The sequence below is a fragment of the Lepus europaeus genome, chromosome 1 (assembly GCF_033115175.1).
Source record: "Lepus europaeus isolate LE1 chromosome 1, mLepTim1.pri, whole genome shotgun sequence".
Classification (NCBI taxonomy): domain Eukaryota; kingdom Metazoa; phylum Chordata; class Mammalia; order Lagomorpha; family Leporidae; genus Lepus; species Lepus europaeus.
Genome location: NC_084827.1, coordinates 52849781 through 52872991, shown reverse-complemented (window position 1 = coordinate 52872991; position 23211 = coordinate 52849781). Strand labels below are relative to the sequence as shown.

The 23211-nt window shown below is 40.4% G+C and overlaps 1 protein-coding gene across 3 annotated transcripts in view; it reads left to right on the top strand.

The window, feature by feature from the left end:
* The window catches only part of DOCK4 (dedicator of cytokinesis 4), a 530859-nt gene that overhangs the window by 446308 nt on the left and 61340 nt on the right, over positions 1–23211 (top strand). For all 3 annotated transcript variants that reach the window (XM_062177670.1, XM_062177599.1, XM_062177537.1), the window contains exons 31-35: positions 5649–5797; positions 7411–7496; positions 12550–12645; positions 13462–13522; positions 19594–19687. In XM_062177670.1, coding sequence (XP_062033654.1) covers positions 5649–5797; positions 7411–7496; positions 12550–12645; positions 13462–13522; positions 19594–19687 — 486 coding nt within the window. The remainder of the gene's footprint in view (positions 1–5648; positions 5798–7410; positions 7497–12549; positions 12646–13461; positions 13523–19593; positions 19688–23211) is intronic.

Here is a 23211-nt window from a genome sequence, read left to right as displayed (position 1 = left end):
TATAAAGCACCAACAGCCCAAGTAGCAGCTGCCCTCAATACTTCAAAACAAGACCATGTGGCTGCCAATTAGAGAAGGAGAAAATATACTGAATCTATGGTTTAGAAAAGAAACCACTTAAATGAAGTTTATTTTGCTGTTGCCATACATAGCTCAAAATTTTGCTTTGTTGATTTGGTGGGAATTAAATTTGCTATGGTTGAAGAGCCTGTTCAGGCTGGCACAAATTCTCTGCTCCCAAAGTTTGTTTTCAGCAAATAAGTCTCTTCTGCATTCCTGCACCTCATTCTGAATGTGGGTATGGCATCTCTGTCACTCTCCTACTGGTGCTAGAAAAATTAGGCCACAAAATGTAGTGTGTAGACCATGAAAGAAACTAATTATACACGCAGATTTTAAGACCATCAGGAGGATTTTTAATAATATGCCAGATTTTTTATTAATATTAGGAATTTTAGGTGTAATAAAAGCATTGCAAATCTATATTTATAAAATGTCTTCTCTGTTAAAGGTGATGTGTACAAGGAGAATTATATAATGTCTCAGATTTGCTTTTAAAATATTCTGTATTAGGCTGGCGGCGTGGCTTAACAGGCTAATCCTCCGCCTTGCGGCGCCAGCACACCGGGTTCTAGTCCCGGTTGGGGCGCCGGATTCTATCCCGGTTGCCCCTCTTCCAGGCCAGCTCTCTGCTATGGCCCAGGAAGGCAGGGGAGGATGGCCCAAGTCCTTGGGCCCTGCACCCGCATGGGAGACCAGGAGAAGCACCTGGCTCATGCTTTCGGGTCAGCGAGATGCGCTGGCCGCAGTGGCCATTGGAGGGTGAACCAATGGCAAAAAGGAAGACCTTTCTCTCTCTCTCTCTCTCTCTCTCACTATCTACTCTGCCTGTCAAAAAAAAATCTGTATTAGGTGAAACAGTATCAGAAAAATCTTGATAATTATAGAAGTTAGTTGAAGGTATGGGAGGATTTGTCTTGCTGTTCTCTACAACTGTATGTTTCATAGTAAAATAAACTGTCAAATAAGAACATTTGGTGATAAAATATCTAAATGGAAAAGTTTTTTAAAAAGAGATTCAAAAATACTCAAGCTAATGGTGGCAAATAAAATATGTGTATGCTGATGGCAGTCTCCATGAGAGAGGCCAAAGGTTGCCAGATTTAAAGAGTACAATAGCAATGTATCCACTCTGAAGAGCATTCTGCAGGCTCAGGTATGGGAAAATTGTCCCGGCTGGTGGAAAACTAAGTTTTGTTTTGTTTTTTTTAAGATTTATTTATTTATTTATTTGAAAGTCAGAGTTACAGAGAGAAAGGAGAGGCATAGAGAGAGAGGGGCCTTCCATCCCGCTGGTTCACTCCCCAGTTTGCCACAACAGCCAGAGCTGCGCCGATCTGAAGCTAGGAGCCAGGAGTTCCTTCTGGGTCTCCCACGTGGGTACAGGGGCCCAAGGACTTGGGCTATCTTTAACTGCTTTCCCAGGCCATAGCAGAGAGCTAGATCAGAAGTGGAGAAGCCGGGTCTCGAACCAGTGCCCATATGGTATGCCAGCGCTTCAGGCCAGGGCGTTAACCCTCTGCGCCAGGGCGCCAGCCCAAGAAACTAAGTTTTACTTTGTATTCCCTCTCTCTCCCATTCTCCTCCCCCCCCCCACCCCACCCCCCACACACACCCCCAAAAGCTATGTAAGCTATCTTGGAAGAGAGGCTTTCCTGGTTGCTGATCAAATCCCAAGATGGCCTTTGTCCTAGCATGTGTGGTCCTTTTGGTCCAATGATCTGTGGCCAGACCTTGAACCCCTGCAACCATCTCCTGGGCCAGGATCATAGAGCAGGTGGAAGACCTGCTAATGTCAGAATTTCCAGCCTTTGCCCTCCCAGGCATATCTTCCCCCCCCTCTCTCTTTTTTCCCCTCACTTGAATATGCTTTTCAGTGCTTTAGGCTTTGTAAAGTGACAGTAAGAGTGACTGAGTTCGTGTTACTTCTGCTTTCTGCTTGACAAAAATAGCCGAGGAAAGGAATTGCAAATGCTACCTGCTAGTTACCTGCTCCAGCTATTATGTGTGTTGGGAAGATGGGGAAATAATTGATACTTCAGTGAGGTGTTGGTCTTAAAAGTAAAATATATAAAGACCAATAATCAAATTTCTTTTGCTGTATCCGTGCTCTGATGAGGAAAAGTAAGCAATCCTTTGGGAAAAACAAAGGATTACCCTAAGGAGGCATTTGTTATCAGAGTGCCTAGGTTCAAGCCCTGGCTGGACTTCTAATTCCAGCTTCCTGTTAATGTGCCCCTGGGAGGCAGCAGGTGTTGGCTCTTGAGTCCCTGCTACCCACCTGGGAGATTCAGATTGAGTTCTGAGCCCCGAGCTTCAGCCTGGCCCAGTCTTTCTTTCTCTTTCTCTGTCTCTCTCTCTGTGTGTGTGTGTGTGTTTAACTGTCTCTCTCTCTCTCTCTCTCTCTCTCTCTCTCTCCTTCTCTCTCTCTGCCTTTCAAATAAAGTAAAATAAGCCAATAAAGCTTTTTAATAAAATAAGCAGAGGTAGGAACACAAAAGGAATTGCAAACCAACTTTCTTCCTCACATGTAATGAGTTATGGATAAGTTATTTAGAGATTGTGAAAAGCAATTAATGATGCCTTTGATAATTCCTCAGAGAGGAGGGGACTATGGGTTTCAGTGATGGAAAGCAAAAGGACTTCAAGATGGGCAGGGCTTATGGGTTGCATCCAGGGCTGTATTCTGTGAGAATGCTCAAAGCACGTGGCTGATGAACACTTTGGCTCACACAAACACCAAACCCAAGAAAAAATCAACCTGGTCCCCAGCGGCTGCAGAGGGCATCTCCCTGATGGTGTGAGGTCTCTGGGGACCATCACAGATATTGCAGGGCTTGGGATCTGAACCGGCTAAAGGAGTGGATCTGCCAGGAGAGAGCGTGAGGACCTCAGTCTGTAGGGCACCCAAGATGCAGGGAAAGGGCAAGGACATCCAGTCCCTGGTTGAGACAGATGTCTGGGACAGCCCTGGGACACTGTCACAGACTGCAGCCAAAAGTTGATTCAAAGCCCTCTTGATATCAAGATAGAAAGACATTCAGATCAGTGGCCTCTGTTGAAGGCACTTTTTCCAGATAAGTGTAAACTGAGACAGAATTCAGCCCCTTGGATGTCTTAACACAGTCTCACATTCTCGTTATTGTCCTATTGGTCTCTTGGAGGTAGGCAAAATCTTTAACAGAGGGAACTGGTGCTCACATGCCAACTGGTGTATCAGACCTCTGTTGGTTGCATTTGGAAAAACCAAAGCCCAAAACACCAAGCTAAACTCATGTTAAAGTAGCACAAGGGTACTTTAAAAAAAGCTTGTGGGATATGGAATTAAAAGATAAGTTTACTTTGATGTAAAAAAAAAAAATCTGAAATCCATACCCATGGGGAATCTTCAAAATGTTTATGGAAAATGCATATTATGAAAAAGCTGCACATGGATTTAGGCATTCTTTGCTGATTTTTTAAATTCCATTTTCCATGACCTTTTTGAAGCACTCTTGCACATGGCCTCATGTAGTGGGGAGGTTGTAAACAGATCTGGATTTGAGCGTGACTGTTTGAAAAAGCCAGCTCAGAGCTCACTGTGTCTTAACTGTCCCTTACGCTATGTACTGACTTTATTCCCAGGCAGGCTGTCTCCAGGCAGTGGGAAAACGGCATCTGTCAGCTTCAAGCCTATTTCCTGTTTCATAAGGGCCCTTTTAGAAAAGCTCTTCCCTTCAGGGCCATAGATGGCCCTGCTAGGTGATGTGCCCACTGTGGGGCCTGGGACGAAGCTGTTTGTTGATAACAGCCAGGTTATCGTCCTACTCCTGAGGCTGGGGCAGTATGGTCTGTAAGATTCAGCTCCGTATAGTAGCATTATTTGTGTGTGCCTGAGATAGGCAGCATTTTATTGTAATAGAAACCCTCATCCTCTGAGGATATAATAAAGAACAAATGCTATGGGGTATAATTAATTAGAAAAAATGTTTCCTTGATGCTGAATTTTTTAGCCTAAAGGAGGGAAATTTATGAATTTGACTTTAAAATGCTTGAGCAGTTTCATTGATTGTCCAGAAGTTATTTTCTGCCCACTTTCTCCAACCCCAAACTATTGCCAGTGTTACCTTCTATGCAAAGATTTGCAAAATTTGTTCCTGACTTAGCCATGCTCCTGCTAGTGTCCCATAGCACTGAGAAAAAGGCAGTCACTGAGCCAATGAGGCCCCTTTTGAAGGCAGTTAATGTTTCCCAAGGCACTTACACACACACACATACACACACTGAGCTTTTCCCATGTCCATCTTAGCCATCATTCTCTTAGTCCCCAGTTCTCTGTTTTATATTCTATTCCCTTTTTAAACCCTTCTAAGGTCAGTAGAAGTTTAAACTATACATTTGCACCCTGGATGTACATATTGCCACTTGTATATTTGTCTGAGTTCTGGGGCTACCTTAATTCCTTCTTTCATGAAAAAAATCAAAATAGAAAACACTGTTGCTGATTTAAAGGCACTGAACTCTGAAATTGGCAAATACAAGTTACTGTGGGCAATATGACTTTGTATTCAGCCCTCACTACAAAAGATCAAATGTAGAAAAGAATAATATGGAGGAAATGAACCTGTTTCATGAAGCTGTCTGTCTTCTGCTTTCAGTTTGTCCTGTTGTCTTGGGATTGTCAACTTTCAGCCATGATGTTGAAGGCTGAACTCTCTTTTATGGCATGTAGAATTCTCATTGTAACACTAGAGGCTCCTATGATACTGAACATAGAGGATTAGAGCAATGGACTTAACACTCACCTGCCCCATGAAATCTTCTTCATCCAGACCATCCCCTGCCTTCCTTTCCTCTAAATGAGCAGCATGATACCTCTTGATCCTTGGCAGCATGCCATTTGAGTTCACTATTGTTATATCTTAGTCTTTTCTGAAAGTGCTTATTTTCTTTTTGGAGATCACCATTTAGATTTTTATTTAGGCTGTGTGTTCATTATGTTAAAATCAAAACACTAGAAAAATTTTATGATATAGATCAGAAACATCTTTTCTCATATATTAAAAAAATCACCTGTAATATCACCAACCAGAAATAACCACTGTGGTTAATGTTGAATGATAATAATTTTCTGACTGTTGTATGCATTTTTTAATGTAAAAGATGTTCTTGTACAGACTGCATTGTAGCTTGCTTTTTCACTTGATAATATTAGAAAACTTCAACCATGTTAGCTTCACTTCCAATGACTGCATAAAATCATTATTGTGTTAATATATAATGATTTGCATAATCAATTCCTGATCATTTTTAGAATTTTTATTTGCAGCTTATGGATTTTCTTGTTCCTGATTGCAGAGACAACCATAATTGAAAAGGAAAGGTATTAAAAAGTTCATGGAAAAATATTTATTTTGAAAAAAACTATGCATGGATTGCAACATTGTTTTACACCAAGATAAACTTATCTTTAATTCTATTTTCCATGGGCCTTTTGAAATATTCTTAGAAATTTGTGGCAAGAGTTATAAGCAAATTTTATGGTATTAATTTCTTACAGTCTTATTAAGACTCAATATACTGAAGCACAATTATTTTGTTCACTTTAGGAGAGCACAAGCTTCATTTTATCCCTGCCCTGATTGGCCCCTTCCTTGAAGTGACCTTGATACCCCAGCCCGATCTCCGGAATGTCATGATTCCTATTTTTCATGACATGATGGACTGGGAGCAGAGGCGGAGTGGCAACTTTAAACAGGTAGGCGGGTGTGCTCCTCAGAAGCACTGGAAGAGTTTCATATATCATTGATCCAAACCTGAGTTGGGAAATGAACCAGCTGAGCTGGCAAACCTGAATTCCAGGCTGGCCCGTACACTGCCAGGCCATATAGCAGATCCTGTGGTACCCTGATCCCCCAGGGAAGCCTGAAACAAACATTTAATTCCTTTCAGCTAAATTTTCTTTGATTTCCCAAGTCTGTATTTAAGAACTTGCAGAGGCTTCATTTGATCCCAGTTGGACACAACACAGAGGAATCAGAGGGTTAATGATTCTTAAAGTCATTGAGCTCTCAGTGGTCTGCACACTGGGACTTGGTGAATGGCTTAGCTTTGAGCATTTGGTTCGCAGTGTTTTATTGTTGTTCGCTCGAAGCACTGAGAATTAACTTAAAGGAAAAAGCAGTGGAAGTTCTTGGGAAGGAAATTCCGAGGGGATAAACCTATCATTTCTCATTGACAGAGGTTCTAATAGCTCTGCTTCAGTTTTGTGAAGACAGGCATTCTTATTAGAAAATCAGATTGCATAATGAGTCAGCTGCACTTCCCATGCCATGTCCCTCAAGCTGGAGACAGTTGACCTACTACCCAGGCTACATCAACCTGTGTACTCCAGAATTTGCCCCTCCTTCATGCTTCTCCAAATGAAGCCCTCCTCAAATCTTAGAAATGGTTGTCAATTGGATGGGTAATCCAAAAGCATAGAGAACCGTCCTATGGGTGTTTCACTTCTGTTGGTGGATGTATGTATTTTCAAGAAATCCAATAGTGGAATGAAAGGCTATTAAAAAATTATACTAGCAGGGTGGGAGGAGGACCTGCTTTCTTTCCCTCTTTATCTTTTGATTGAAATTTGGTTTAAAGGAGTAATTGGGCTTTGTCCTTTGACAAAGTCAAAGCCCATCCTAATCCCTAATGGTTTTAATTTTCTCTGGTGATGGAGAGATTTGTCATTTTCTTCCCCTTCCAGCCTCAGACACTCATAGGTGAAGGGATATTTTCTCCCTTCCTAATAATCAAGTTCCAAAGGATTCATGTCCTTGAAAATACAAATGTTTTGCCTACGGTTTTTAGGAAATACGTCATGTGTCTTTCCTGCTGCTCAGGACTGAGAATATTTCTGTGGATCTACCATCTGTACATGGATAGGACCTGTTCTCAACTTCAACAAAGATGGAATGCAGCCTTGAACTGTTTTGAGAGAGAAAATAAATGCAAAACACATTAAGGATTTAAATTAATGTATCTTCATTTGCTGACGTAAAAGAAAAATGGAATTTTTGCAGTTTGGGTAGCCCTTAGAAAGGAACTCAAGCTTTAAACTGGGCTGCAAGCGTTTGTGTTTGAATCAAGAAATAGAAACATGTCTTTGGCAGCAGTAGCTGCCACCAGACTGGGAGTTGAAGTCCTGTAACTCCATCTAAATTAGCCCCCTGGAAAGGGATGTCTGCTGTACACCAAAGCTGATAAAGTCGCTTTTGTAAAATTTACTGCAGCTTTTTTCCCTGGCATAAATCAGTATGTTTTAATCTGCCGAGAAATCCTACTTGTGGAGAAGAGGAAAGAGAGAGTAATATTTGGGTTATGTTTCAGGTGGAAGCCAAGCTGATTGACAAGTTGGATAGCCTGATGTCAGAAGGCAAAGGTGATGAAACTTACCGGGAGCTCTTCAACAGTATGTGAGTACCGTGTTTATTTCAAGTGCATTCTATGCAGGGGATTTGGTCTCAGCATTGAGCCACTCCGCACTGCACTGCTGTAGCTGAGAGCTGCAAAGACAGCTTGGGTCTCTCAGGAGTGCTTTGTCTTTGTGAAGTGTGAAATACCGGATAATTGCCTAACTCCGGCGAATGGATCTTATTATGTTGGTGTTAGATATGTCCCCTTATTTTAGTCCCTGATTGGGACAGGTTGCTTGTCTTACCTAACAAATCTCACTCTTTTCATGCATGATCATTTTAAAGCCATTACTGCAAAATGATGACTTTTAGTAGGGTTATGAGTGGGAGAGGAAAACAGGAGTGTGATTGTAATGTTTGCGTACAGTACCTTCCAAAACAAGATATCCTTGGCTGCTTTGCCATGGGGAAAATTAACCTAGTTTACATCTTCTTCAACACTTGATTGAATTCATCAATTCTGATTGTTCACTTCACATTATTAATTGCTTCCTGAATGCTTCTTGGCGTATCATCTCAGAATATCACAGAAGCAAATTATTTTTAATGTATTCTGTGTTTTGGATTTGCATGGAAGATAGAAAAATACTGGAATTCTATAAAGGGACTTTGAGGTTGACCATTCCTGTAGAATCTGATCATAATCACAGAATGGATTGTTTTTGTACCAAGTATTTATTCATTATATTCAGATGGCCCAGGAGGACACATGGGAATGTTTTAGTGCTTTGAGATTTCACTTCTGGCACTTGATTTCTTCATGGCTTTCGATGGATCTTAGTCATTTTCAAGCCTGAAATACTGATAAAGTCTTTCTTTTGGTAGGAAGAATTAGCTCATTGTGCTTGGTAAATGTTTGCAGCTCTTTCAGAAGTGCAAAAATAATTCAGCAATACACTTTTCTATTACAGAACATATTTTTATTTGTACTTAGGTCCAAATTTCACCTATAGCTAAACATTAATGCTTTAGTATGGATGACCAGATGCAAAATTTTGCAGTTCATTCTATGATCATTAATTTCCAACAGTGGAAACATGAATGTATAGGTTTGAAAAGTATTATTAGTGACGGATAATCTGAAGAGATATCATCTTGCCTGGTTCAAAATCATTCTTGAAGCTTTCAGGAAAATTAGATTGAGTGGAAAAACCAAGGTAGGGTATAGAGATTTCATGTAGTAGCAGTGGGTGATAAAATTTCGTTCTTTGTACAGAACCCTGAAGAATACTATTTTCTTCTGATACTGTAATTAAACCAGAACTTTTAATAATTATTCACCAAGCCCTTGTTCATTCTAGTGTACAAAGCACCTGTCTTTCATGACAGCTGGAGTTTAGCAAGGAGTCTGATTAAAACCTCATCTAATGTAATAAATTGCTTTTTTGAAAACTACACTCATTTCAGTTACTAGTCCTTGGGTTGAACAAAGAGCTAAGATGAGAAAGCACTCAGTGCAATGAATCTCTTGAGATTTGTGATTAATTATTTATAGTAAATTTACAAGACTAATAAATACACATAGTTCAATAGTGCCTCTTATCTACTTTAATAAAGACTTGATAGCATGCAATTTAGATTGCTTGCGTATAAATATGACTTTGAAATAGAAGATTTACCTTGACATTAGAATCAAACCAATAATTAAAATATTTAAACTTCTATAATTAGGACTATTTTAAGGTACCTGATTCATTCAGTGGAGATTTTTTATTCTTTTGTTGATTTTTATCATATTGCTAGAAATATTTTTCCTTCATACCCTTTTCATCAACATATTGACAATGAATCAAATCTAAAATAATAAATACCATTACTCTGTGGACTCAGCAAACAAAGTAAAAATCTGTATTTCAGGAAAAACTAAGATACTTTTGGGGCAATGGAAATCACAATGAATTAGTATAATCACAATGAGTCACTGCACGCATTATGAATTAGGAACACGTGCTGTTTTGGTATACATTCTCATTTCTTCTCTATAATTCATGCCTGAAACTTCTCGACATTTTTCAGAAGCTGAAAGTGGCTCACTGCTGCCTAAAATGAAGTATTTGCCAAATGGGGCCCCTTGGGTGGAATGAAACTTTTTTTTTTTTTTTTTGGACAGGCAGAGTGGACAGTAGAGGGAGACAGAGAGAAAGGTCTTCCTTTTTGCCGTTGGTTCACCCTCCAATGGCCGCCGCGGTAGGCACGCTGCGGCCGGCGCACCGCGCTGTTCCGATGGCTGGAGCCAGGTGCTTCTCCTGGTCTCCCATGGGGTGCAGGGCCCAAGAACTTGGGCCATCCTCCACTGCACTCCCTGGCCACAGCAGAGAGCTGGCCTGGAAGAGGTGCAACCGGGACAGGATCGGTGCCCCGACCGGGACTAGAACCCCGTGTGCCAGCGCCACAAGGCGGAGGATTAGCCTGTTAAGCCACGGCGCCGGCCTGGAATGAAACTTTAAATTGTGTAGTACCTTCCTTCCTGAAAACTCAGCTCCTATTTCCCTGACCTCCAACATTATCTTCTTCACCTATCCACACTACATATTTCTGAAATTGGTGGGACTTGTTTATTTTTGATAACGCTGAAAATACCTATCATAGATAACCAATGTAGTATCCAGAACAGCATCCATAACTAAATTCTACTTATCCTGATCTCGATGGAGCCACCCCAGTGTCAGACACTCTTGTAGGATCAGCAGTGACAGGGCTGTAGGAGGTCACAGTAGGGCTACCTGCAGTCTTGGGAACACTGAAAAGGGACTTCCCAGAAGTAACTTGCACCCCAGCTGTCTCCTGGTCTTTTACTCTGCTTTCTCCTATGTTACACCACATAATTCAGTAAGACTTCAAATTATTTCAAACATGTTTATTTAATTATCACACACTTACTGTTTAAGACAAACTTAGGTGTGTAAATACTAAGCTTTAGGGATTCAACTGTTCTCTTTGGGTTGTGTCCACAGATGTGAGTGTGATACATCAGGGTGATGGGTTGAGCATGACCCTGTTGTGGTACAGAGGGGTAGATTAAGGATCAAATTCTAATCACTCCCTACTCCCATTTCTTTCTTCAAATAAAAGCCTGGTGAGCAGTGTAATGCTAGAGGGTCATAGTTCAGTCTGATCCCCAATGTTACATAATCCCATTGCAGGTAATAGGACAGACTTTGCAGTTAGCAATGAGAAATCAGCTTTCACTGTTGTTAGAGGAGGTCCAGGTGTACTCAACTTGGGAATGGCATGTGATTGTAGATCCAATGAACATGCGCTCTCTCAGCCAAGAGATCTAGAAAGATTCTTTTCTTGCGGGTAGCCTCTCCTCTGTTTGTTTCAGACAGACTGGGAAATGGCAAGCGTCCCAACAGAAGGAGCAAGCCCAGCTGAGAATGCAGGTGAACTGGCTTGTGGACTGGTCCTGCTCTGCAGGAGTCAGGCAAACAGGCTCTGCAGAGTCTGCCTCTTGTTACAAGAGTGATTGTAGCTCAGAATCCTTACTGTTTCAGGAAGCTATGCAAGTTAATGAAACTCATGCCCATAAAAGAAGCCTCCGTATATTTTTAGAATTATTACTTAACTTGGATTCTTTGTTTTTTAGCCTCTAAAATATATGAGGTGTGGGCTGTCACTTGGGAAAATTTCTACATCATCTTGCACTGCTTTGGCAGGCAGAATTTCATTTGAGGACTTGGTTCCATACAGTTTGCCATTCATTTGAGACTGAAACAGTTATTAATTGGGAGATTTTTAAAAGGCAACCTATTGCAACAAACAAAGGAGTCTGCCCTGGGGAATGGCAAGCTCCACCCCTTCTGTTTGTAGTGACTACCCCCACCCACCAACCCACCCACCCTTCCTGTAGGAGAGAGTTTAGAATCAACCAGAGAAACAAATGATCGGGGATGCAGAGGCAACAAGTGAGAAGACAAGATAGAAGAGTGGCCTCTAGAATGGCAACAGCAAGAAAAAGTTGGGGCGTGAGGAGGAAAATTGGGAGAGGCCATGGCCCCAGACAAAAGAAAGCTCTGACAAAACAGCTTGTCTCCTTTAATGCTGATGTTTCCACTAATTACATATATAATGCTTAGACTGTACTTGTAAGAAATGTTTTCTCCCCATCTTACTCCTGAAGCTGAGATGAAAGAGAGACAAGACTAAAATGAAGATCATTAAATTCAGAGGGGTAGGGAACTATTCTCATACAGCTGTGCTTGCGTCCTTACTTTTATCTTTTGGGGAAAGTCCAATTGTAAAGCCTTTGCCAAGTAGGCTGTGAATCTGCCAAGAGGCAGGAGTGAAAGTAAAACAGGTCCTGATTATGAAGATTGTTATTATTTTGTGTTTACAATGGTACCTCTGCTCCAAGGTACTTAGGAGTAGGGGAAATGTAGGAGGAAAGATGTGGTTCGCTACTTGTCATCAGTCTGCCAAAAGAACCACATAGAAAATCCTCTGTGATTAATGGCAAAATGAATGAAACTGTGGAGTGAGTGCACAGATAGTACAATATGTATTGAGTGGGCAAATGTTAAGCGCAAGGAAGAAACGCAAAACGTCATACCGTCTGTACAAGGATTTTCCTGTAGCCGTTGCATTGCAGTAAAATCGCTTGGATGAAGATGCATTCCACTGAGAGGTAGGAAAACATTTTTATGTGAATAAAGCCAGATCTTACTTAACAGCAAACTTGGAGGTTCTTCTGTTTTTGCTGTTCACTGTGCTATTTTTTGTGGTGAGGCATATGCCTCTCAGTCTAAGAGAGAAGCTAGGGAAAAATGTCTTTGAAATGTAAGGTGCTTGTCTATTTTGAAAATATGATTATGTGCATGTGTTTATGTTTTATGACTTGGATAATCTGAAAATCAATTTGCTTTGTCAATGCTTCCTGGATTAGAATTCCACTATTTGGTCCCTATCCTAGGTAAGATGTTGTTTGCAAATTGTGCTACTTGTGAGATGTTGCAGTGGTTGCTAAGGCCTTTAAGGTACTGATGAAAGTAAAGTGGTTGTCATGGTGACTGATAAAAATAAATGTTGAAAATGCCCTGGGTTCTTTCTTTTCCAGTCTACTAAAGAAAATTGAGCGGGAAACATGGAGGGAAAGTGGTGTTTCATTAATTGCCACTGTTACCCGTCTAATGGAGAGGTTGTTGGATTACAGGTAAGCCAAGTCCCACATCTTCCAGATAGGCTAATCTCCAGTTAGAAAATCAAATAGTTAGCATACAGTCAACATTCCACTTAAAGATTCTCACTTTGAAAATTGATAATTAGACCACAGAGCCTGGTGCATTAAGATAACAGACTTTTAACCAGCTTGTTCACAGTTTGGACTTGTTTCTTTTGGTTCAGTTTCTGATAGTTCTTTCTTAGTCTTGTTGAGTTGAGAGGATTCTCAGCGTTCCTGAGGGTCCTCAAAAAAAAATTGTAAGTAATTTTTTTAAACATTTAGACTCATCAACTAGAAAACACCCTGTGGTTAGCTCATTTTAATGTGAAGGCAATGAAACAGATGATTGCATAACCAAGCTGTTCTTTTAAAAGAGGGCAGGGCAGAGGGAATGAAACTAACATTATCACTTTTCAAAGACATAATTCTCTGATGTTTATATTATCTAAACTGCTATAACAGCTCGACCCACTTAAATGCATGATGATTTTGTTTCATTTTGCAAACTAAACTCTCATGCTCCTTGTGACTGGCCGGACTAGCCCGCTATCTCCCACCTGCTTTAGGAGGCATGTGATAGTACACCTCTGTTCCTCTTGCCTCCTGAGCAACCTGTGCATTCTTGATCCACAATGAAATTCTCAGCAGGAGCTCGGGAGTCTCTGGCTGCCCAACCTTCCCAGAGACCAACAGTCCCTGGAGCCTTTAACTGAACAGGCACTTGCAAATATGTGTATATTTTTTTCTAAAAGAAGAAACTATGTTTTCCCTTGAAAGGAAGTTATAACTATTGTTTTTTGTTTTTAGGGACTGCATGAAAATGGGAGAGGTAGATGGCAAAAAGATTGGCTGCACAGTTAGCCTTCTGGTTAGTAACCTATCTCCTTTTTCTTCCTTTTATCCTTTTTTATTGTTTTCCACAGAAATACTATGTTTTGTTTGTGACCTGTAATGGACTTTTTAATTTTTATTTTTGGATGTTTCTTGTAAGTGGTTTTAAAAGAAACATGGTGAACTTCAGGTTGACTTAATGCCCAGAGAACCCTCAGCTCCAAACCCTGCAGGGTGCACCTGCTGCATTCCTGACAGCTTCACTAGCAGACCCCTGTGGAGCCCCAGGTGACCCTGGGATCTTCTGGTACATTGCTTTCAATCCTCAAGTCTTTGGTTGTCTCCTAGGAGAAAGCTCAGTCTCTCCATGGAAAGTTCATTTTACTTCTCTGTCCTTCTCCCCAGAGAAGTCATTCTACATTTTAATGAATAGTAGTGGTCTCTTCTTGTGTGAACAAATGACAGTTTTCTGTTGAACATGCTAACTTTCATTCACTAGGTTCTTTTGAAATTGAGTTCATAATAGCCCTGTTGTTAAAGTGTACATTATAAGTAGGATAGCCATAGAATTTGTCATCTGAGCAGGACATTTTTTAGAATAAAATTAAAAGTTATTGAAGGGTAACAAGCTAACCCAGAACTATCCTGGGCAAACCAAAATTTATACAGAATGTCACAGATGAACTCTTAGAATGGTATTCTTACCACAGAGCAAAGGGATGAAAATACATTTAGACATTTCTTTTTCATGTTTTAAAATACAGTAAATTAATACTTTTGACCATTTTCCTTTATCATATTTGAAATAAAAGAGTGACTGTTTTCAGTTCTAACTCTGTGAATGTTATAGTATATTTTGCTGAGTTGGTGAAGCCTCGGTGTTTGTTCCAATTACTGATACCATTGTTCTTATTCTTAGTCTGGTGATTTGAATCCCATACATGCTGTATTGATCTGTATTTGCCTACACCTTGAGGTTTGTGTTACCACCACTTTGATTCTGTCTTGGTTCAGCTCATCAATTTCTGTCTTTTTTATTTCTTTATTCTTCTCACAGTCCTCTTCAAAGCTCAGTTCTTTCTCTTTCTTGTGACAATCTCCTTTTGATTCCCCAATTTCTTGCTGTACTGATCCTCATCCCTGAGGGTATGCCTACACCCATCTTTACTACACCCGCCCCTTCCTCCTCAGTTTTAATTTGTGACATATCCACCTCCAATACCAGTCCCTAAAAATAGTGAGACCTGAGGGTCCTCTAACAGGCTACGTCTTGTTCAGCTGGTATTTACTTTCCTTCTGTAATTCTTGTTATCAGATCCAACAGTGACCTCCAGGTCATGACCTCAAACTCACTAAGTCAGCCCCCACTCCTCTAATGCTCATTTCCAATCTCGAGCTTGATCAGTCTCTGTGTGAAATCTCTCATCTGTGCTTCCCCAGTTTCTTGCCAGCAAAACAGCCTTGCATCATGGTCAAGGCCCTCAGCCTGAGGTTTCTCCATGCCCTTTCTTGTATACTGATTCTAAGAGGGGAGGAAAGCCAGGTGCTCTATAGGCTTTTGGTTTTCTCAGTTTGTCACTTTAATCCTGGCTCTACCCCAAGCACAAAGCAATAACCCCAAAGCAAAGCCCCTATATATCATTTTCCAAAGGAATCCTCTTCTACTGTCTCCATCTACTTCCACAAGTGCCTTTCAATTGGAGGTGAAGGAATAAATGTAGACCCTGTGCTCTTTCTCTCTCAATTGATATAAAAAAGATAATTTCCTTTGGTGGAAGAATTAATACTCTTTGCTAAGTGTATTTACTTCTAGTCTCCTTGTGAGAATAAGCTGAAGACTTAATAAAATCAGTGGCCCCCAGCAGTGATCCTTGAGACAAAAAATTTATCCTGATAGATCTGCACTGACCAATCATCATTACAGAAAGTGTTAACATTTTGAAAGCTGTTCTAATTCCTAGCTATCTCAAGAATACTTATTAAAGGACCAGATATATCATTTTGAGGCTAATCTTGTTAGCTTCTGCTCCATATGGAAAATTCCTGATGCTTTTAGCAGCAATGTGGTTCTCTTCAACTCCTTACTTCCTCCTAGAGGTTTACCTCAACCATGTGGTAGGACCAAGTAAGAGAGTATTCAAGAGAGCTCTTGCATCCTTTACATGTGCAGAGTTAAAATCCAGGGTTGAACTGGTAAAACTATGTATTATTTGACATGACTAATACTAGAAGTAGAATTATTGTTTTGTTCTTTGTGCCCCAAGTTTTACCAAACATATGTGAAAGATGCTCTTCTGCTACCTGGAGAGGTTTTTCTAAGGAGAACTATTCATTTATGAGTGATCACTTACTTTGTTCTCAAAGAAAGCTGCTTTTTGCAAGAAAGCTGTTAGAGCAAATCATCCTCTAGCAATATGAAAACCCGCAATGGGGTTATTAGAAGTGTGTATGGTACAACAGTTCTTGCTAATTAAAATGATTTGAATTATAATACGAGAGATATGAATAGCATTATTTGCTTAGCTTTTTTAAGAAACAAAATGATTAACAAAAACCAGGAGGAAGAGAAAGCTAGGCAACAGAAGCAATGTAAAGATAGGTAGCAGGCCAATTAATGGCTGCTTTGCACAGTGATCTGCCATCAAGGAAACACAACAGGCCAGTCCACTGCACTGGTTTATATGGAAAACCAGAGCTTCAGCAGAAGTCAGCTCATGAAGAGCTCTGCCAGCCAAGAGTTGGGTCACCAGAAGTGGAACTGCTCTGGAGTCAAAGGGCTCCAGCTCAGAGCTGCAGGCCTTGTTCACTCGGCCCAGCTTCCAAAGTAACGACTGCTGTCGAGGGGATGGCCAAGTAGGGTCAGCAACATTGCAGGTAAAACTGTAAATTTCCTGTTGGGGATGCCACCTGCCTTTACCTAGCCAGCTCTCCTCCCAGGCCAGCTAGGTAATGGAAGTCAACAGGGTGCCTTCCCTAAGGAGGTTCACACCTCCCTTAGGATGTACCCCATGTGAAGAGACAGGTCTGGGGCTCATAACTGGCAAGGCCTTAAAGCCTACCTGATTATTACCAGGCTCCTTTGGTCAGTTTCTGTTTGCCTCTCAATGAGAAAACTTGCTGGTGGTTTAGATGGCACCTTTCTTAGGTCCTGTAACAATGACTGTCCTTGTTTTAGATATTGTCATTTTAAACTGTTTATTAGCTTCATTTTCTACAGACTTGAAAAAGTAACATTCTAGGTGGCCATGCACAGGAAACCTTGGATGGAAACAGTTTCTGCAAGCTGGCATCTGCTGGAACCCTGTCTTGACTGCCCTTCCCAGCAGTGCCCCTTTTCAGCATGAAGCAGCCAGAGTGATCATTGCCCAGTTCCCCTAACAGAAGTCAGGGTGGGCCGGCGCCGTGGCTCAACAGGCTAATCCTCCACCTTGCGGTGCCGGCACACCGGGTTCTAGTCCCGGTTGGGGCGCCGGATTCTATCCCGGTTGCCCCTCTTCCAGGCCAGCTCTCTGCTATGGCCCGGGAAGGCAGTGGAGGATGGCCCAAGTCCTTGGGCCCCCCACCCGCATGGGAGACCAGGAGAAGCACCTGGCTCCTGCCTTTGGATCAGCACAAAGTGCTGGCCGCAGCGGCCATTGGAGGGTGAACCAATGGCAAAAAGGAAGACCTTTCTCTCTGTCTCTCTCTCACTATCCACTTGTAGGACCCTAAAATTGGTGTCCCACAGAGAGAGACCCCCAGAAGCACGGATTCCACTCCAATCGATGCAAAAGCAGAGGAAAGTTTATTTCATTTGCAAATGGGTCGTCTCAGTAACACTACAAAGCAGTGCTGAGAGAACGACCCCGACCATCAATTGCACAGAGTATTTAAGGCTTAAAACCACAACATTAGCATATTTTTACAGCATGACAAAAGATCACAAGGTAAAGGGTTTTTCCAGGGTAAAGGAACAAAGTACTTGAGCAAGCACAAATACGGGGTCATCAGGACATAGGTTGGGTACATTTTCGATCAACTTCTGCTTTTATGATTCCCAAAAACTTAACATAGCTCCTAAAATAATTATCACATGCTACAGGTTCAACTAAAGTTCAATTATCTCATGAAAGCATTTTGCAAGCCCAGCCATTTTGCACAGAAGCAGAACAGTATGCAGTTAGCTCACAAGCAACTCCATTTTAAACCTGCCCAATTTCTTTTACCCTTGTTAACATTATTTTAGGGTCTTACACACTCTGCCTGTCAAAAAAAAAAAAAAGAAGTCAGGGTCCATTCTTGTTGAGAAGGGAATGTGAGGAGTCATGGGTAAATAGGCAGTCTGGAAATTGAGGGTGGAAAATGTTCCCCTCAAAAGTTATCTTTAGCAAGGTCAGAAGTGCCTGCCTGCCCTCTCCTTGGGAGCTTTCAATCTTAACATTCGAATAACAAGGGAGTGATGACTCCACCCTTCTGAGCTCCCAGTTTATTGTGAAAACAAATTAGGCGAAAACAAATTAGGTATCCCACCCTTTTGATGCTTTTGTTTTATCAAAAGCAAGCCAGACAGGATAAAGGATTTTAAATCGGGTCTTTTGTTGGGTTTGTTCCCACCTTATTGATTGAGCTTCTTCCTCAAAATTGTACTTAAAATCCCAGTGCCATGGGGTCCTTTGGGTTTTTTCCTCTCTTGGAAACCCCCCTCTATGCTACTCTGACTGGAGTCTTTGACTCTAATAAATCTTACTTTTTAAATCTCGAAAAGAAAAGAAAAGAAACAAAATGAAAAGGAGGAGAAGAATGGCATAAATTTGCAGAAAAAAATTTTTATTTTAATTTTAATACTGCATCCAACTTAATGTCAGTGTACCCAGATTGAAAGAATCTTCGATTGAAGACTGGACATCCATGAGATAGGCACTGAAGTGCATTTGATAGGAGGTCATCTGGTTTCAAGTTCAAGGACAATTTAAGCAGCCACATTGATTAGTTTGATCTGGTACCATCTAGCTAATCAGCTTCAAAAATGTTTTGAATTCTTGGCCTGTCTGGCTTAGAAAAGACAATCATTCCTTCATCAAATTCCTGGTCTCTACCCCTTAGAGAAGCTTGTCATTCCTTCAAATCATCACCTTTGGCCCCTGTCACTATTCACATTTGCTTCTTCTACATACCCTGTACCATTAGTCGAAACAATAGCAGTAAATAATAGTCCTTCAAATGTGTTAAGCAGGAATTTCATAGTATACAGTGATCTGCTCCTAGAAGTGCCTCATTTGGAAACTCACAACATCGTGTTTGTCCTGGAATCTAACTTCATATACATTTACTCCTGTGTTACCAAGGTCAGTGAGGACTGTTAGGCTTCCCGGTGTGCTAAGGAACATGTGTGGGTGCTTATCAATACGCCCTTAAAATGCCAACATAGTATGTCCCAGTCAGTCAACATTGAGTTTTTGATAATGTTAAAACATTTTAAAGTTTAGTGAAGTCCAGATACTTTTTTACAAGTAAACAAATATTTTCAGTAAGCATGGTCCTAGGATAATAACTGGAAATGAAAATCTCTTGTCCCTTTGTGTTTTGAACATAACTGGAAACATTTACACTCTAACACAAATAATAAATGCAGAATAACAATAAAGAGCATCTTTATTTACTTATCCTCTTTACCTACTTCTACAAGGGGGAAAATGATTTAATTTTGCTTTTATTTATCCTACCTATATATATTAGAGACCTTTACCTGTAGAGCAAAATAAGTTAGAAATTTAAAATAAAACTATTAGTCAACAAATTGAATGAACAGGTTGGTCTGTTACCTAGTTTTAGTACTGTTTAGTTGAATAAGCTGATTGTCTATTAAATTAACAAAAAATAATAGAAAACAACAAGGAAAATATGAATCAGTGGTAGTCAGTAACCCAAGAGTTACCAATTTCTCCAGTGGGGTAATGTTTCCTACGTGCTGTGTTGAATTCAGTATGTTGCTAGGCCTCCTTACTTCATTTTCAAACAATGTTTACTTGGGGAAATACATCAGTTCTCTTGAAATTTCAGCAAACTAAAAGAAAGCCTCTATGGTGTGACTTTTGAGGAATCATCCATAGGTGTGCTCTTGTGTTACAGAACTTCTATAAGACTGAACTGAACAAGGAGGAGATGTATATACGCTACATCCACAAACTCTACGACCTGCATCTCAAAGCCCAGAACTTTACAGGTAATTCTGATTTTTGACTCAAATTGGGGAAGGTGAGCTGTTAGACACAGGTGTATTTCCTCTGCTTTTTGTAATTAGAGCTGAGGATGCAAGCATATCTACTTTAAAACTGAAATTTCCTTTTAATTGGATACATGTTTCTAAGTATATTGCTTTAATATGTATGTCTCCTATATATATATATATCATATCATAGATATATCATAGATATATATGATTTTTATATAGAGTTACATTTACCTACTTTGAAAACCCCTCAAATAATGTCATAACTTTTGTTTCCAGCAGGCATATCTATTTTAAAGAATTCAAGAGAATAATAATAATTTTATATTTACTCATGTACTTACATTTCTGTTACTGTCTCCACTCATGAAGTTCTTGATTTTCCTCTGTTATAAGCTTCATTATTCAATCTGAAGAACTTGTTTTAGCATTTCTTTTAAAGTAGATCTAGAAATGAAGAATTTCTTAGTTTTCCTTCATCTGAGAATATCTTTATTGCGACCTTATTTCTAAAGGATGTGTTTGCTAGTTGCAGAATTCTAGATGGTCAGTTCTCTTTTTTTCAGTGCTTTAAAATATTGTCCTGGGGGCAAACATTGTAGCACAATGGATTAAGCCACCTTGATGGGATGCAGAAATCCCATATGGGCTCCATTTCAAGTCCTGGCTGCTCCACTTCTGATCCTGCTTGCTGCTAATGCACCTGGGAAAGCAGCCAAGGATAGCCCAGGTGTTTGGGTGTCTGCACCCACATGGGTGACCCAGATGAAGCTCCTGGCTCCTGGCTTTGGCCTGGCCCAGTCCTGGCCACTGAGGCCATTTGGGGAGTAAACTAGCAGAAGGAAGATATCTGTCTCTCTCTCTCTCTCTGTAACTCTGCCTTTCAAATAAATAAATCAGTCTTTAAAAAATAAAATTAAAGTTAAAATATTGTTCTGGAGCTGGCATTTGTTGCAGCAGCCACTTGGGAAGCCTGCATCCTGTATCAGAGTATCTGGTTCAAGTCCTTGGTCTTCTGCTTCCTATCCAGCTTCTTGCTAATGCACACCCTGGGAGGCAGCAGGTAATGGCCCAGGTACTTTGGTCTCTGCAACCCAAGTGGGAGACCTAGATGGGGTTCCATTATCCTGGATTTGGCCTGGCCTAGCCCTGGATATTGTGAGCCTTTGGGGAGTGAACCAGCAGGTGGAAGATATCTCTCTGTCTCTCTCTTTCTCTGCCTTTCAAATAAGATTTAAAAAATAAAAATTTATGTAATATTTATATATCATATAATATGTTATATAATTTATATTTTCAAAAAATTTATATATTGAATATATAGTTCCATTATCTTCTGAACTCCATGGCTTTAGATGCAAAATCCAAAGTCATTTAAATTACTCCCCCATTTGTAATGTGTAACTTTTCTCTGTTTGCTTTCAAGGTATTATCTTTGGTTTTTAGTGGTTTGGTTATAAAATGTATAAGTATGATTTTCATTTAAGTTTAGCATGTTTGGATTTGCTGAGCTTCATAGATCTGTATATTTATTTCCTTTACCAAATATGAGAAATTTTCAGGCATTATTTCCTCAAATATATTGTTTTTTCCCCAATCCTTCTCCTCTCTTTGGGATTGTAGTGGCATGAGTGTCACTTGGGATTTTCTCATTTTCTTCTTTGTATTGTTTAAATTTCATCATTTCTATTGGTCTGTCTTCAAAGACCACTGCTTCTCTTCTGTCATCTCCATTGAGCCTTTCCAGTAAAAGTTTTATTTTTGTTTTCATATAATTCAGTTCCAAATTTTCCATGTGCTCATTTTCTTTTTTAACTTTAATTTCTTTGCAAAGACCTTCACCTTGTCATGGTTTTCACGTTTACTTTTGGTGGAGCATGATTATAATAGCTGCTTCATGGTCCTGTCTATAATTCCCACTTATGACTCAGCTTGGAGTTGGCATCTGTTAATTGCTTTTTCCCTTTGAGAGTTGTTTAGTTTTCTGGTTCTTTGAATGTCAACTAATTTTGGATTATATCCTCGGCCTTTTGAATATTATGTTATGTGACACTGGTTCTGCTACAGACTTCAAGGGAATATTGACTTTTTGAACACTATAATAGAGATATAGTTAGGTTCAAATCCCAAGTCTTGAACTACTTTCCAAAGGTTGTGATTCTACTGTCACTTTAGTTTTCAAAGCCTTTACTCTACTATTGTCCCTCCTGCACTGTGCTTCCCAAGAAGAGATCTGGGCCCTGATACTGGTTCTGCTGATTGTGGTCTGTTCTACACATACTCACCTTGGAGATGAACCTGAGACTTCATTCTTCAGCTCCCTCTCCTCTATGATCCTCCCCATTTCCCCCAGCTCCCAAGGATTTCTTTCCTCATACCCTGGCTACAAAAGTAAGCTGGATCTGCTTCACACTGTTGACCAATATAATCAGAGTCTGATTAGAAAATCAATGTTAGAATTTTTGTGTGTTTTTTAAATATTAGAATTTGTTTGTGTTTTTAAAATATTTTTTTGAAAGGAAGAGTGAGAGAGAGAGAAAGAGATCATCCATCTGCTGGTTCACTCCCCAAATGCCCACAAAAACAGGGCTGGGTCAGGCTGCAGCTAGTGCTTGGCAGAGGCAGGACTTCATCCCAGGAACTCTCCATATGGGATTCCAGTGTCCCAAGCAGGAGCTTAACTTGTTGTACCACAACTTCAGCCTCTCAATATCAGAGTTTATTTAACAAGTCAAACTGAGGATTTAAACCTGGAAACAACCAGTCAATTACCTGAGTTGGCTGTTCCATGAGTCTGGGTTTGGTTATAGGTTTTATATTTTTCTTACAGGGCACGTTGAATCAGGCTTAAGCAAAACAGATTTTTGTGTGGTTATCAATCATGTTAAAATCCAAGAGTGCCTGATAATAGTCAACAAACTTGATTATCAATTAAAGAGAGTACCCAACATTCCCATACTCCAATGTTACCTGTATTCAGCGAGAGGCAAACGATAAGATTGTTAATTATTCAGACAATGGAGTCATTAATCACTTTCTCCCAAGATATAAAGCTTATATCCCCTCTAAATGTACAACAGATGTTTCCTTGGTCCCAGTTGGAGTTTATTGAAAAGTCACATTGTAAGGGGAACTGATTGCTGGACATCTGCACAGCACAGACCTTATCCTGGCTGACTTAGGCCTCTGCATAAACCCTTGCACTCTGTAGTCCGCAACTCTCTAATAGACTCCCCACAGTTGGTCTGCTGGGGCCTGGGCAGCAAAGCTTCCTAATTCTCTTGAAGCTGCTGCTGCTCCTGACACTGCTTCTGCTGCCACCACTGTAGTTGGCGGCATTGTTCCTGCTTAGGGGCCACAAGACTATAAGGAGATCCAGCCCTCAGGGAGTCTTTCTCCCAGCCCTCTGACTAGAGAAGATTTTCTTGAATTTGTTTCTGTCCATTCCCACTTCCAATTCTAAGACATAGGGGTTTCTAAGCCAAGAGATATTGGAAGCAAAAAATAAAAATAAAAAC